The sequence below is a fragment of the Saimiri boliviensis genome, chromosome 2, assembly GCF_048565385.1.
Source record: "Saimiri boliviensis isolate mSaiBol1 chromosome 2, mSaiBol1.pri, whole genome shotgun sequence".
Lineage (NCBI taxonomy): Eukaryota > Metazoa > Chordata > Mammalia > Primates > Cebidae > Saimiri > Saimiri boliviensis.
The window spans coordinates 146,937,392-146,951,694 of record NC_133450.1 but is presented as its reverse complement, the minus strand read 5'-3'; the positions used below and the strand labels follow the sequence as shown (position 1 = coordinate 146,951,694).

The following is a 14,303-nucleotide window of genomic DNA, read 5'->3' as shown; positions in this document are numbered from 1 at the left end:
AGATGTGTTCTTTAATGTAAGCATCTGATGTTTGCAGTCATCAAATAAGATTCAAAATACCTGTTTCAAGCAAATCAAGTAAAAATTCTCTATCACATAAAAAGCAAGGCTTTATTTGGTCCACAAGTAGCTGAAATAAACAGAATTTAAACAATCTTGATAATTTTTGTCTTTAAAAAGGTGACAAAATAACAAGGTCAATATTTAAAAACTCATTAATGGTAAGTTATTAGGTGGAACAAAAGGAAAGAATGGAGTATCCTTGTCTAACAAATACTTTTACTAGATTCTCTGATTTTTTCCTCACTGGTTAACTTTGATGCTTTAATCAGAGTTTTAGAAAATTTCTAGGCTATGTTGCCTTTGGACTTGAGAGCTTCTGGGAACAGCATGTCAGTACTAAAACGTTTTCTTCAACCCTTGCTTTCCACAGCAAAAACATGTATGTCCATTATCCACCTAACTCATACTTAAAAAAAAAACCCAAGATGCTCTATTTTGTTTTCAAAGTCAGAGAAGAAAATAGAAGGGAAGTATTTTTATGTTCTTTTCCCTGAATCGGTCAAAGCTAATTAGTTCAAAAAAGATACAAAATACGGAATGCCACCTATTTTATTTCCTGGCAACTGTTTCATTCAAATCATAGAATAATAGAGAATTTACTACACTCCTTTCTGCATATTAATCTTGTATCTTCACAGAATGACTTAAGATCATTTATCAAACAGACCATCAACCTCAAATGCCTTTTTTTTTTTTTTTGAGACTGAGTTTCGCTCTTGTTACCCAGGCTGGAGTGCAACGGCACGATCTCGGCTCACCGCAACCTCCGCCTCCTGGGTTCAAGCAATTCTCCTGCCTCAGCCTCCTGAGTAGCTGGGACTACAGATGTGTGCCACCATGCCCACCTAGTTTTTTTTTTTTTTGTAATTTTAGTGGAGACGGGGTTTCACCGTGTTGACCAGGACAGTCTCGATCTCTTGACCTCATGATCCACCTGCCTGGGCCTCCCAGAGTGCTGGGATTATAGGCTTGGGCCACTGCGACTGGCCATCGTGTTTTTAACAAAATGTTTATTCCTAGTCAAACCAGAGAATTAAACTCTCAGATAAAATTTTAAAGCTGGAAGAAAGAGAGTAGAGGGCACATTTAGTCTGTCTTTCCTCATTTTGCAGATGAAAGAGGCCCACAGAGATTTTTGCAAGATCAAATAGGTGACTGGTAGCTAATTTAAGGTAATAACCGAGCTCTTCTAATTCCAACTTGTTTTTCTTACTTTACCAAACTTTTCTCAATATTTAAGTCATGTTGGAATATAACATAAAATCACCTAAGGCCCTTTTATGTACCATTATTTCTCATTAACTGCCTTTTAAAGAAATATGTTGTGATTTAGACATTTAGTCTTTTTTTAGCAACAGGGTCTTGCTTCACCACCCAGGCAGGAGGGCAGTGGCTTGATTATGGCTCACTGCAGCCTCAAATTCCTGGGCTCAGGTGATCTTCCCACCTCAGCATCCTGAGTAGCTGCGACTACAGGCTCATATCCCCACACCTGGCTGTTTTTTTTAAACATCTTTTTTTTTTTTTTTTTCAAAGATGGGTGTCTTGCTATGTTGTCCGGGCTGGTCTTGAACTCTTGGGCATAAACCATCCTCCTGCCTCAGCCTCCCAAAGTGCTGAGATTATAGGTGTGAGCCACTGGGCCGAGGCTAAGTCATATTTGAAATTGTCCTTTGAGTGCATGATAGGTTGTATAGGTAATATATTCCCATGGTTCCAAAGTAACAAGATTTAAGAGGACATGTAGTAAAAGGTCTCCCTCTTATCCCTGTATCCGGTAACTAGTTTTCGGATTTAGCCAGTAACCAACCAGTTTATCAGATTTAGAAAGTTGCCAAAAATGGAGTATCCCTTTAAACCATTTGTAACTTTTTTTTTTTTCCACTTTGACTATATCATGGAGGTGGTTCTCTGTAGTACATTAAAACCATTTCATTTTCTTTTATGGTTGTATTTTACTTTACTCCATCGTACAGATATGTTATTTATTTAAGTTTACACTTTTTAGTTCTTACTGGCAGTGTTTTAGTAAATAACCTCACACATTCACATGTGTAAATAGGAAGAATAAACTCCTAAAAATAAAATTACTTCTTTTGTCCTTTGTTAAGGAATTGTCCAATTACCCTTCATAGACTAGTACATGTTTCCATTCCCCTCACTATTATGTGAGAATGAGCCTTTTCCCATGCCCCCCTGCCCCCAGCAGTGTGTTATCAACCTTTAGATTGTTTGTGTCGGAAAGGTAAAAAGTGGTATCTTAGTTTAGTTTTATTTGCTTTTGTCTGAATATGCGTGAGGCTAAGTGTATTTTGTATGTTTAAGAACCTGATTTAGGCTGGGCGCGGTGGCTCACACCTATAATCCCAGCACTTTGGGAGGCCGAGGCAGGTGGATCAAGAGGTCAAGAGATCGAGACCATCCTGGTCAACATGGTGAAACTGCGTCTCTACTAAAAATACAAAAATTAGCTGGGCATGGTGGCACATGCCTGTAGTCTCAGCTACTCAGGAGGCTGAGGCAGGAGAATTGCTTGAACCCAGGAAGTGGAGGTTGCAGTGAGCCAAGATCGCGCCATTGCACTCCAGCCTGGGTAACAAGAGCGAAACTCCCTCTCAAAAAAAAAAAAAAAAAAACAAAAAAAAAACCTGATTTACCTTTGCAGAGGTTTTTCTACCCCTATCTTTTGCTACTTTTCCTAGTGAATTTTTCTCTTATTAATTGTTGAAACTCTATATATTAGGAAGATAGTCTTTTGTTCACGGTAGGAGCTATACACTTTTGCCCAGTTTGTCTTTGACCTTCCCTGTGATTCTTCTTTTTTTTTTTTTTTGGCCATGTCGTTTACATTGTTTTTATGTAGTTAAATGAGTCAATTTTTCTAAATCATCTCTTTGATTTATATGATACTTAGATACAGTCTTTCACTCTGAGATTAGTTTTAAACATCTCTCGTATTTCTTACAGTACCTTTTCGTTTAAATATTTGATTCATTTGAAATTGATTCTGATCTAAGACATGAGAAATGGCTTCAGCTTTATTTTTTCCAGTTGGTTTTTGTTCCAACCAACCTGTTCTAAAACATTTATGAAGCAGTTTGTTTTTCCTCTACTGATTTAGGATAATACCATTATCATATACTCTATTCTTCCATGTTTTGGGGCAATTTCTTGACTTTCTATGCTATTTCATTGGTATATCTGCAGACATTTGGTACTAGTATATGTTTTAATTATTAGCATAATACTTTTTAATATCTAAAGGGCTGATTTCCTGTCACTGCAGGATGCATTTTTTTTTTTTTTTTTTTTTTTTTTGAGACGGAGTCTCGCTCTTGTTACCCAGGCTGGAGTGCAATGGCGCGATCTTGGCTCACCGCAACCTCCGCCTCCTGAGTTCAAGCAATTCTCCTGCCTCAGCCTCCCGAGTAACTGGGACTACAGGCACTCACCACCGTGCCCAGCTAATTTTTTGTATTTTTAGTAGAGACGGGGTTTCACCATGTTGACCAGGATGGTCTCGATCTCTTGACCTTGTGATCCACCCACCTCGGCCTCCCAAAGTGCTGGGATTACAGGCTTGAGCCACCGCGCCCGGCAACAGGATGCATTTTTAAAGCAACAGCATAATTTGTTTCCATTTATATTTATGTAATGACTTATATAATTTACATTCATATGATCACATTTTTTTCCTCCTGTTGCTTTCCCCATGTGTAGTATCAGAAAGCTGGTAAATTCCAAAATAATGAGATATAAGTTCAGCTGAGATTATGAAGGCAGGCTTTCCATAATTGTCAATTAATGTGTTTTGGATCTTATGAAGGAGGACATTTTCAGATGAAGGTTCTTAAGCAGCAAATGCACAATGTTTACTTGGACCAAGGTCCAAGAGAAGAGAGCACAGTGAGTAGAGGGAGAGAGTGTCCCTGAAACCACGTAGCATATGTATGTTTAAATTAATGAAGGATAGACTGATGATTTGAAAAGGCCTGTAGCTTTTACGCTCTGGATTAACTGTAGTTCCTTAATGTATTGGAAATAGAACTTTCAAAAGTTAGGCCAGTGAGGCAAGGCACACAGTAATTCCCTTCTCCTGGGCTGACCATAGTTTTATGAAAATGAATGTTAAAGTGTCTTTTCTTTGCATGAGGCTTCTTGGCAAGAAATAAAGTCTGTATAATGCATTACCTCTGGTTTTTTCCTTAAAGAGCTCAAGGATAGACATATGGATAATAGCTTAAAAATATAAATATGGTCTTTCCAGTCATAGAAACCTTCCGATCCAAGAGGTGCTTTTCCCACTTTCCAAAAAATACAGGGCTATATATTCATACCTGTAAGGCACCAAGGCAAAATACATGGTATTTGACACTAAAAAAAAAAAACCACTGAACTTTTCTTGAGTATTGCAGCCCTGCGATCAGACAGAGTGACTTGTAGTCAAACCTAGCTGCCAAGTGGCTGTGTCACCTTCTACCACCAAGTCCTGTAACTAAGCATTTTGTTTGGTAAAATTATAGAAGGGATACTGTTGGGTAAGATATTTTGTTCTATTTTAGTACCTATAGTTCATCTAGGAAAATGGCTGTCATTTGGTTTTCTCACATACTTATTTCATTTGTCTGTCTGAATGTGTGCACAGGGAAAAGTGAATATTTATAGAGTCTTTCTAAGGAACAGTTATTCACTCCCACCCCAGGATAGACTCTCCTGATGTCTAGGAGTCTCTTTATTGAGTCCACACTGGGGAAGACGTGATACTTCCTGGTTTATGCACACATATAAGTTTGCAGTGTGGAATTTATGAATGCTTCCTTAGGAAAGGCCACTGCCAATAGAGGATGAGTTTTGAAAAGAGTTGTCTAAGCAGTCTTCTTTTACCAAACATGCAAATATGAACTGGTTAACTTTACTGGGATAAGACTTATAGATAGTAATATAAATAGTCTGAGTAATACAATGATAGGGCCTATGTCAGATGTCATTTATGGATATAATGTTATTTTCATGAAGTGGAGAATCATTTCCTTGATAAAGTGTAAGTCCTTCAGAGGTTCTTACTTTGAAGTAATTCTTAATTCTTACTCATTTTTATATTTCTAACACAGTACCTAGCACTTAGTGTTTGTCGAATGAATAAATGAGTGAATGAACCTCATTCCTTAGATTTTTTTTTTGAAATGAAGAGGTTAAAATGTTTCCTGGAAATAAAAAATGTACATGCATGCCCATTCTTGCTGCTCTACTTTGATTAAGAAGGATGTCATAGGATTCATTCTCCTCCAGTAATCTTTTAATTGAGTAGGTGAAAGAGGTTTTAAAATCTTTACTGGCTGGATATTAAATTCCAGCAGTGGACCACAAAGTTCCCTTCCTCCCTACTCATTTTTAAATTCCTTTGTAGAGAGGAGGGATAAATGGTGGAACAAAGCGTTTCAGAGCGTTATAACTAAGTTAGCTATCAAAGGAGTATTTAGGAACAAATTGAAGAATGTCACCAACACTGATTCTGCGTGTGAGACACCCCACTAAAACTGGAACATGCATATTTTTGTGTTGCCATAAGGACAATCTGTTTTAAAGAAAGTTTCCCATACATACCCCTACCTCTAGGTTATGAATTCTACATTAGACTTAAGGTTTCTGGTTACTTTGTTTACACAAGCTTATAACTAAATGTTAAGACTTTTCTTAAATCTAGCATGTTTGAATTTTAGAGCTGTTAAGGAGCCTATGGCTCAGGAAATTGATCGGCTTCTCCGGTTTTATGCCAGGGATAGGATAGGCCTTCGGTTTTTCTAATTCTCCAAACAGTGCTTTTCTACCACACTGTGTTGTAGAAAGCCATTTTAAAAAATATGTGATCCTGGAGTATTTTGATCCCAGAATGTTTTAAAAAAATTGTTGCCTACTCTAAGTCAGGAATTATAAACTGTGGCATGTGGAACAAAATGCAACCTGGTTTTGTATATAAAGTTTTATTGGAACATAGTCACACCCATTCATTTATGTATCATCTACGGTGCTGTAATGGCAGAATGAGTGACTGCATCAGAGATCATGTGACCTGCAAGGCCTAAAATGTTTATTACTTGAACCTCTCTAGAAAAAGTTGGCCAGCCCTTAGTATAAAGTAAGGATTATTCTAAAAATTAACATTACTAATATGTAGTGAATTGGAAGTAAAATAGGATTTCTGAGAAAGCTAAAAGGTTAGCGTATTGTTGAGATATATAGATAATCTGTATATAATAAACTAAAACACCTACTTACATTAAACAAATAAAAAAACCCTGGGTTTCTAAGAAATATCTGAGCACATAGAGATTTTAGTTGCCACAATGAAACCTGTGACTTAAATAGCATTGACTTAAGATGGGAAATGCCTCAGACTGTCATTTATGTTGTGCTAACCCTGATGGAACGTGGATACTCACCAAATATCCTTCTTGGCAGGTGGAATGGGTCCAACAGCAAGTGGTTAGAAAGCGGACAAAGAGGGATTATGACTTCAGTCGTGCCCAGTCTACCTATTTCAACGATCCCAAGTGGCCAAGCATGTGGTATATGGTAAGCCTGCTAAGGAAGCCTGGCACGGGGCCATGTCTTCCAGTTTTGTGTTGTATGCAGAGAATCTGTCGGACTTGGGAGGACACAGAAATGCTGACCAGAGATTATTTCCTATTTTACTACTCACCATTTGAGATTGGTTAATGGCCTATGATGCTGTCTGGATTTTCTTTTTAATTTAGCTTGTTGGTTATAAGAAGGAGAAAAAGGAGGGAACTCTGATTCACAGAAATTCTGTTTCAGAGCTTACTTGGTGCAGTAGCTTTCTAAGTTTGGGCCAAAGGATAGAAAAACACACAAAGGTCCACACACCCACAGACTTATCGATAATCGTGTTCACCGCGGATACACTTACTGTACTTTGAAATCGGTCTGGCTAATACATACTGGTTCTTGAATATCAATGAAATGACTCTGCTGATAAGTAACAGACCCCAGGCTTAGGTCGTGTAATGTGTGTCCGCTCACTTTAGGTAAAACTTTGTACAAGTAGACCAGGAAAACAAATAGTTGGAAAGTGTTCCATTTGGTAGTTCATGGTTCAAGCAAAAGATTTTTCAGTGAAGGAAACTTACTTAACGTGTTGGGAAGAGTGATCCACCAGTTCACTTGGCATGGCCTCCTTTGAAAGCATACATCACTAATCTCTTAGGGATTTTAAGTTCATGATCACTGAGAAATGAATTTGAATATGTTACTTACTCTTAGTCATGAAATCCACACGTCACTGATTTGCTCTATAATGTGCGAATTACCCTTTAGTTTTTTCTTTCTTGAAAGTTTTTATTGCTAAACTTTGCCAGCATATTATCTACTATACTACTTTAAATTTTGTATTCCTGTTCCTGCTTCTTTAAAAAATGTCTCTCAACTGTAGGAAGAACACAAATCCGTAGCATTTCCATAGCTGCCTTATGCTTTCCTGGCTCCCTGCCTCCCATGCCTTCTGCCTGGAATAGGTTCCCTGCCCTTCTTCACCTCCTGAGGACAGGGTCAGGATTGCCTGTCCTCAGGGCCCACACCTGAGGCTGACTACTCTGGAAGGCCTTCCCTGCGTTCCTATCTTGTCATTTTCCCTCCTCTGGTCTCCTGGACCCTCTCCCTGCTGCTCATGGCATCCATCATGGCACTTTATACTGTAGTTATTAATATTATTTTTTAATCTTCCCCATTGGACTTGGGGGTGTCACTTGAGGGCAAGCTTTGCATCTTGATTCCTTTTTACATCTCCCCAGAAACCTAACCCACCACCTTGTAAGTCTAGGAATTTGTGCTTATTTTGAGATGGGCAAATGTGGCTGGTATTTCTCTTAATTTCCCTTTTCTTGATCTTACCCAGAAATGAAAGGTTATGAAATATTTTGGACCCCAAACAGAATTTTACACAGAAATCCTTCTCATGTTTAAGGGGAAAAAAGGGAGGAGTCATAAAGCTAAGTTCAAGGGAAGGTGGGTATCTAATCCCCTGAGGGAACAGTAAGACTCATGGCAGCTTAATTAGCCCCAAGACCCGCAGAGAGTGAACCCCAAAGGAAAGCAACGGAGTGAACGCTGGCTAGAGCTAAGGAGCTTTGTCTGCACTGATGAAATGATAAGAATGTAATGGGATTAAGAGCTAGGTTGGCGTCCCCAAACTACGGCCCGCGGGCCGCATGTGGCCCCCTGAGGCCATTTATCCAGCCCCCCGCCGCACTTCAGGAAGGGGCACCTCTTTCATTGTTGGTCAGTGAGAGGAGCACAGTATGCGGCGGCCCTCCAACGGTCTGAGGGACAGTGAACTGGCCCCCTGTGTAAAAAGTTTGGGGACGCCTGAGCTAGGAGGAAGCGAATCTGCCTCTACACCCCTGTTAATACCACCAGGATGAGAGAGATCCTCTTTGCTTGTTCTCATAGGAAAGAGCCAACTTGCTGCCTGTGCATGATCCACTGGACAGTGCAATGATGTGGCAGCTTTCCCCGATCCTCTCATCACCCCAGCAGGGCAGGCTGCACTCTCGCAGGAGCCATGGCCAAGGCTTTAGCCACTTGGCCAGCCTGGCAGCTGAAGGTTTCAGTGCCTGCACAGTGAGATCTTGTCATTCTGAAGAACTGCTCTTATTTCATGTCTTTCTGACACGAGGAAAGACTAAGAGAAGAGCTTTTGATTGGCCATTTAACATGATGGACGTTTTTCAACACATACTTCATGATAATATTACAAATAGGTGACATTTATTGAACATTCACTATGTGCCGGGCAATGTGCTAAGTACTTTCTTAATATTTTTTCCTTTTTTTTTTCCGAGACAGAGTCTCACTCTGTCAGGCTGGAGTACAATAATGAGATCTCGGCTCACTGTAGCCTTGACCTCCTGGGCTCAAACAGTCCTCACACCTCTGCCTCCTAAATAGCTGGGACTATAGGTGTGCATCACCATGCTTGGTTAATTTTTGTAGTTTTTGTAGAAAAGGGGTTCACCATGTTGCCCAGGCTGACCTTGACCTCCTGGGCTCAAGTGATCCTCCCACCTCAGACTCCTAGGTAGCTAGGACCACAGGTGCATGCCACCATGCTTGGCTAATCTTTAAACTTTTTGTAGAGATAAGTTCTCACTGTATTGCTCAGGCTGGTCTTGAACTCCTGGGCTCAAACAATCCTCCCACCTTGGCCTCCCAAAGTGTTGGGATTACATATGTGAACCACTGTGCCTGGCCATGAGTATTTTTCTAGTGCAGCGGAACAAATGCTTGTGTTAACATTGGCCCTAGTGTTAAAGTGAGAAATCTGTGAGGCTGGCGAAATTTAGTTAACTCGTCCAAGACCACCAAGCCTAAAAGTGGTGGAGATGCTAATACTGGCAGGTTGATGCAGAGTCCATGGGATCAGTACAACATGCTGTCTCCACCTGTGTGCTATTTAGGAGTGCTGTAAGGAAGCCTCTTATCTATCCAGAGAGAAATGACTGAAATACGTGGCAGAATAGGGGGTCCCCTGCAGGTTGAACAAAGTATCTTGAGGATAACCAAGATACTTTTAGTATTAATTAAATGATTACTTTCTCTTAATAAAAAGAATGGGAATCAGGTTCCATACCTTATGCTTCTCTGTTGGGACAGAACGAGAGCAAGACCTCGGATCTGCAAACCGGATGCCCAACCCCATTGCTTCACTTAGTATCTCCATGACTGAATCGGTCAAACTCTCCTCAACGGAAATATAAAAGTATCTAGCTCTTAGGTATGAATGGTGTTCTGCTGCATAAAAAAACAACACTACACAACTTAGTTTTTAAAACATTATCTCCCAGCCTGGGCAACATGAGGAAACCCCATCTGTGTCAAAAATACCAAAAAATTAGCCAAAAAATACCAAAATTAGCATGGTGGCATGCTCCTGTGGTCCCAGCTACTTGAGAGGCTGAGGTAGGAAGGTGGCTTGAGCCTGGGAGCAGAGGTTGTAGTGAGCCACGATTGTGCCACTGCGCTGCAGCCTGTGTGACAGAATGAGACCCCCTCTCAAATGAAACAAACAATTATAGATTCTGAGGATCAGGAATTCAGAAAGGGCCCAGGAATAATGGATTTCCTCTATTCTGGGATGTCTGGGGCTTCAGCTGGAAGACCCAAAGGCTTGGTGAGAGCAGGAAGATAGACTTCAAGGTGGCCCAGTCACAAGGCTGGCACATGGATTCCTCTGTATGTGGGCCTCGCCACAGGGTTGTGTGAGTATCCACTTGACATGGTGCTGGCTTTCCAGGCAGGTGATGCAGGAGGTCATGTTGGAAGTAAGTGGTGATGACATCTAACTTCCGAAGTCACAGACCCTTATATCTGTTATGACATCTAACCTCAGAAGTCACAGACCTTTATATCTGTTCAGACATCTAACCTCAGAATCACAGACTCTCGTACCTGTGGTTTTCTGTTGGCCACATGAGTCAATGTTGATTCAGTGTAACAGGGAATACAAAAGGCTGGCGTACTAGCAGGTAAGGAGCACTGGGAGCCGTGTTGGAGGCTGGCTACCACACTTAGATGAAATTTTTGCGTAGAAGCCTTTAGTACAGTGACTGACACCAGAGAACCTCCAGGCAGTCGTCACTGTTATTATTCTCTGACTTCTTAATTGCAATACATGGTAGTTCCTTTTTACCTTTTGTTTAAATGAGCCAAAGAACGGTGAGAGCCCATATCCAGTGGGCACTCTTTGGAGTATTGTTTGGCAACACATCACTGACACAGCCAAGGTAGGGTGCTGGTTTCTTTCTTCCTTTTCTAAGCCCTGGAGCTGCTACAGTGTCTCTGACCTCCATAGAGTCCTGCCTCCAGCTTGTTAGCCTGGGCCCATTTCTATCATTCAGTATTTATCACAGGAAAATGGAGATTAAAAAATGGCATGAAGTGTGCCTGAGTGTCTCTTTTAATTAATTTAAAAGTTTTTCCCGTGTGGCTCCTCCCTCTGGAAACCGGTGTGTGAAATCGTTATGTCTAGCCTTGAAGCTTGGGCAATATATTTAGGGAAAAGTGCATTTACGAGAGTTTGTTATGGAGATGATAGCTGTGTAATTACTGTTCTGTCCTGACATACTGTGTTGAGATTTCTAGGAGTTGGAGGATTAATCCTAGAAATACAGCTCACTTCTTGTTGCATTGACAAACTCCTGCATCTATTATTTGTTAGACGTGGTGCTAGGCACTGACAGTTTAGAAAAACATGATTTGTGCCTCCTAAGATTAATGAAGCAGGGGAGGAATATATAAGCATCAAAGAAAACTTGCTGGGCAAGCGACTCCCTGCTAAAAGTTTCTCTGGGATCATGTGCATACATCTAGCGTCTACTCCCCAGACATTGAGCTGTAATTTTTGCTTGCTGATTTGCGTCTTCCATTAGAATCTCCTGCAGAGCTGCTAAACGAATCCAAGCTTGGGTCCTACTTTAGGTTTTGGTGTGGAGTGGGGCTCAGCCAGTGGGATTTCATCAGAACTCCCCAGGTGATTATAACGTGTAGTATGGGGTAAATGCTCAATAAATTCTGATTGAATACATGGATGAGCAAACTGTAATAAAAGCAAGCCTGTGTCATTTCCACAGTAGAGAATGCTTAGTGTGTGTCAAGCATTTTACCAAACTTTCATGCGTATTATCTTATCACCAGTGTTCCATTGAGTTAATAACCCCAGTTATTATCTTCATTTTATAGATGAGGCAATGAAAGCTTAAGTTAAGTAACTTGCCCAAAGTCACACCATTTACCAGCGACCCACCCTGGTGTTCAAAGGAAGTCACTTATTTGTAACAATTCTACATCATGGTTCTTAAAGGAGCAGGCATTAGAATCACCTGGAGGTCTTCTTAGAACCAAATTTTTGCCTACCCTCCCACCCCTGGCACAGAATCTGGGAATTTGTATTTCTAGCAAGTTTTCAATTGATGCTGATGCTGAGTTCTCAAAACCCCCTTGAGATGCCACTGCGCTACTGTATTTAAACTCAAGGTTATGTGAGCACAGCCTCCCAATTATCAGAAAGGGAAAGAAAGGCTTTTAAACTTATGAAGCATTTTAAAGCATACTTGGTCAATTTAACTTTTTCTTGATCTTATACCTTTCTCTTCCTGACACAATTTTCTATTTGGAAAGCTGGCAGCTTTAATATGAGAAGGTATTTTCACTTTGCCTTCACTGATTGAAAATACCCTTGGCTTATATATTCTTTCAAGCTGCTCCAGAGACAAAGAATATCTGATAGGAAAGGTCATGAGGATTTGGCCACATCTTTGAGAACTCAGTGTAATAGAATTGGTTTTAAAGTACCCAGATGATACAATGAGCCATTTTTTCACAGCTAAAGAAAATTCAGTTTGACTCTAGAGACACCAAGGCGAAGTGAGATTCTTCCCCAAGAATCTGGGACTACCAACTGAGAATGTTCAGGGAGTTTATTATTATTATTTTTTGAGCCGGAGTCTTGTTCTGTCACCTAGACTGGAGTGCAGTGGCACAATCTAGGCTCATTGCAATCTCTGCCTCCCAGGTTCAAGCAATTCCCTGCCTCAGCTTCCTGAGTAGCTGAGATTACAGGTGCCCACCACCACTCCTGGCTACTTTTTTTTTTTTGTATTTTTAGTGGAGACAGGTGGTCTCAGCATCTTGACCAGGCTGGTCTTGAACTCCTGACCTTGTGATCCACCTCTTAGGCCTTCCACAGTGCTGGGATTACAGGCGTGAGTCACCATGCCCTGCTGGAGTTAAATATTTTTAAAATTATAAAATATTTGAGATGTTCAAGGTAGCCTAGGCAACATAGCAAGATCTTCTCTCTAAAAATAAAAAAAAAGTAAAATAATAAAAAAAAATTAGCTAGGCATGGTGGCATGTACCTGTAGTTCCTGCTACTTGGGAGGCTGAGGCAGGAGGATCACTTGAGTCCAGAAGATTGAGGCTGCAGTGAGCTGTGATTGCACCATCATGCTCTCACCTGGGAGACAGAGCAAGTCCCCATCTCTAAAAACATAAATAAATAAATAAATAAGTATTGAAATGCCTATCCACCCACCCCCAAGCTAAGGAATGGAGCATCACCTCTATAATTGAAGTCTCTTGTGATCTCTATTTTAGGAGCATCTCTTCATCCTCTACAGAGTCATCACTTGCGCTGAATTTGAAATAACATTATGGGGGTTCTCCCTTGTTGGTGGGAGGCTTCTCTTTGTAGGAGGGCTTATTGAATTTATAATACATGTATGTTTTTTGAAATCAACATAAAACACACATTCATACATGGAATTCAACTGTTGGACTGTTGCATAGTCCCAAGATGAAAACTTAGAAATAAGACTTGACTGAAAATGTGAGTTTAAAAGAAAAGATCTTTTATTCCTTTAGTTATGTCAGTATTTCATTGCTTGAGGAAATTGATATCGCGTTGTGTGGTATTTCAAGTTTAACTGTTGGCCAGTAATGATTTTGGAGAAGCCCATAGTAAATAACTGTAAATGCAGACACGCGATTTTTTTTCTGCCACACAGAAGGACTCAGAGTGTTTCTATTTGACTCTCAGACCCTGGTAATTCATATGACTGGTACTCTTGACTCATCATCCTAGTTAGCACAGTAGAACTTTTTTGTGATGAATATTGGGTGGCCTATTTAATATGCATTATTTAAAGGCAGACTGTAACAAATGGATTCATTTTTGATGCACTACCTCAGATTTCATGTCATGAACACTCTCTGGGTGGTTTTTCCGAGGAGGAAACTAATTCATATTTGTTGATCAGCAGAGTGAAAATTAGCTGAGTTCGGTTATGCATGTGGGGCATATCTGCCAAAAACTATGAACTAGCTAGGATGGTAATTGTGAAAAATGATTTTAAGCCCCATGGTTTTTTTCTCAGCCAACTGGATGATGTTCAGTACTCCAAGAGTTTGAGACATCACTGTCTGCGGTTGGCACACATTTTTCTAATGATTTATGCTGTCATTTGACTCATAAAATCTGATGGAGTTTGTGGCATTAGTGTCCTGGCAGCTTGGAAATCGTCCTTTTAAGACACCCCGTTTAGCTGTTTTAATTGAAAATGCAACATGGTAGAAATCTGCAACCATGTGGCACATTCTGATGCAAGCAGGAGACCTCCTGAGAAAGGACAGATGCCAGCTAGGCAGTAAATAATGAAGTGCTAGGA

The 14,303-nt window shown here is 40.4% G+C and overlaps 1 protein-coding gene across 5 annotated transcripts in view; it reads left to right on the top strand.

Moving 5' to 3' along the window:
* The window catches only part of PCSK5 (proprotein convertase subtilisin/kexin type 5), a 467,438-nt gene that overhangs the window by 89,353 nt on the left and 363,782 nt on the right, over nucleotides 1–14,303 (top strand). For all 5 annotated transcript variants that reach the window (XM_074394654.1, XM_074394653.1, XM_074394655.1 and 2 more), the window contains one exon: nucleotides 6,523–6,636. In XM_074394654.1, the coding sequence (XP_074250755.1) occupies nucleotides 6,523–6,636 (114 nt within the window). The remainder of the gene's footprint in view (nucleotides 1–6,522; nucleotides 6,637–14,303) is intronic.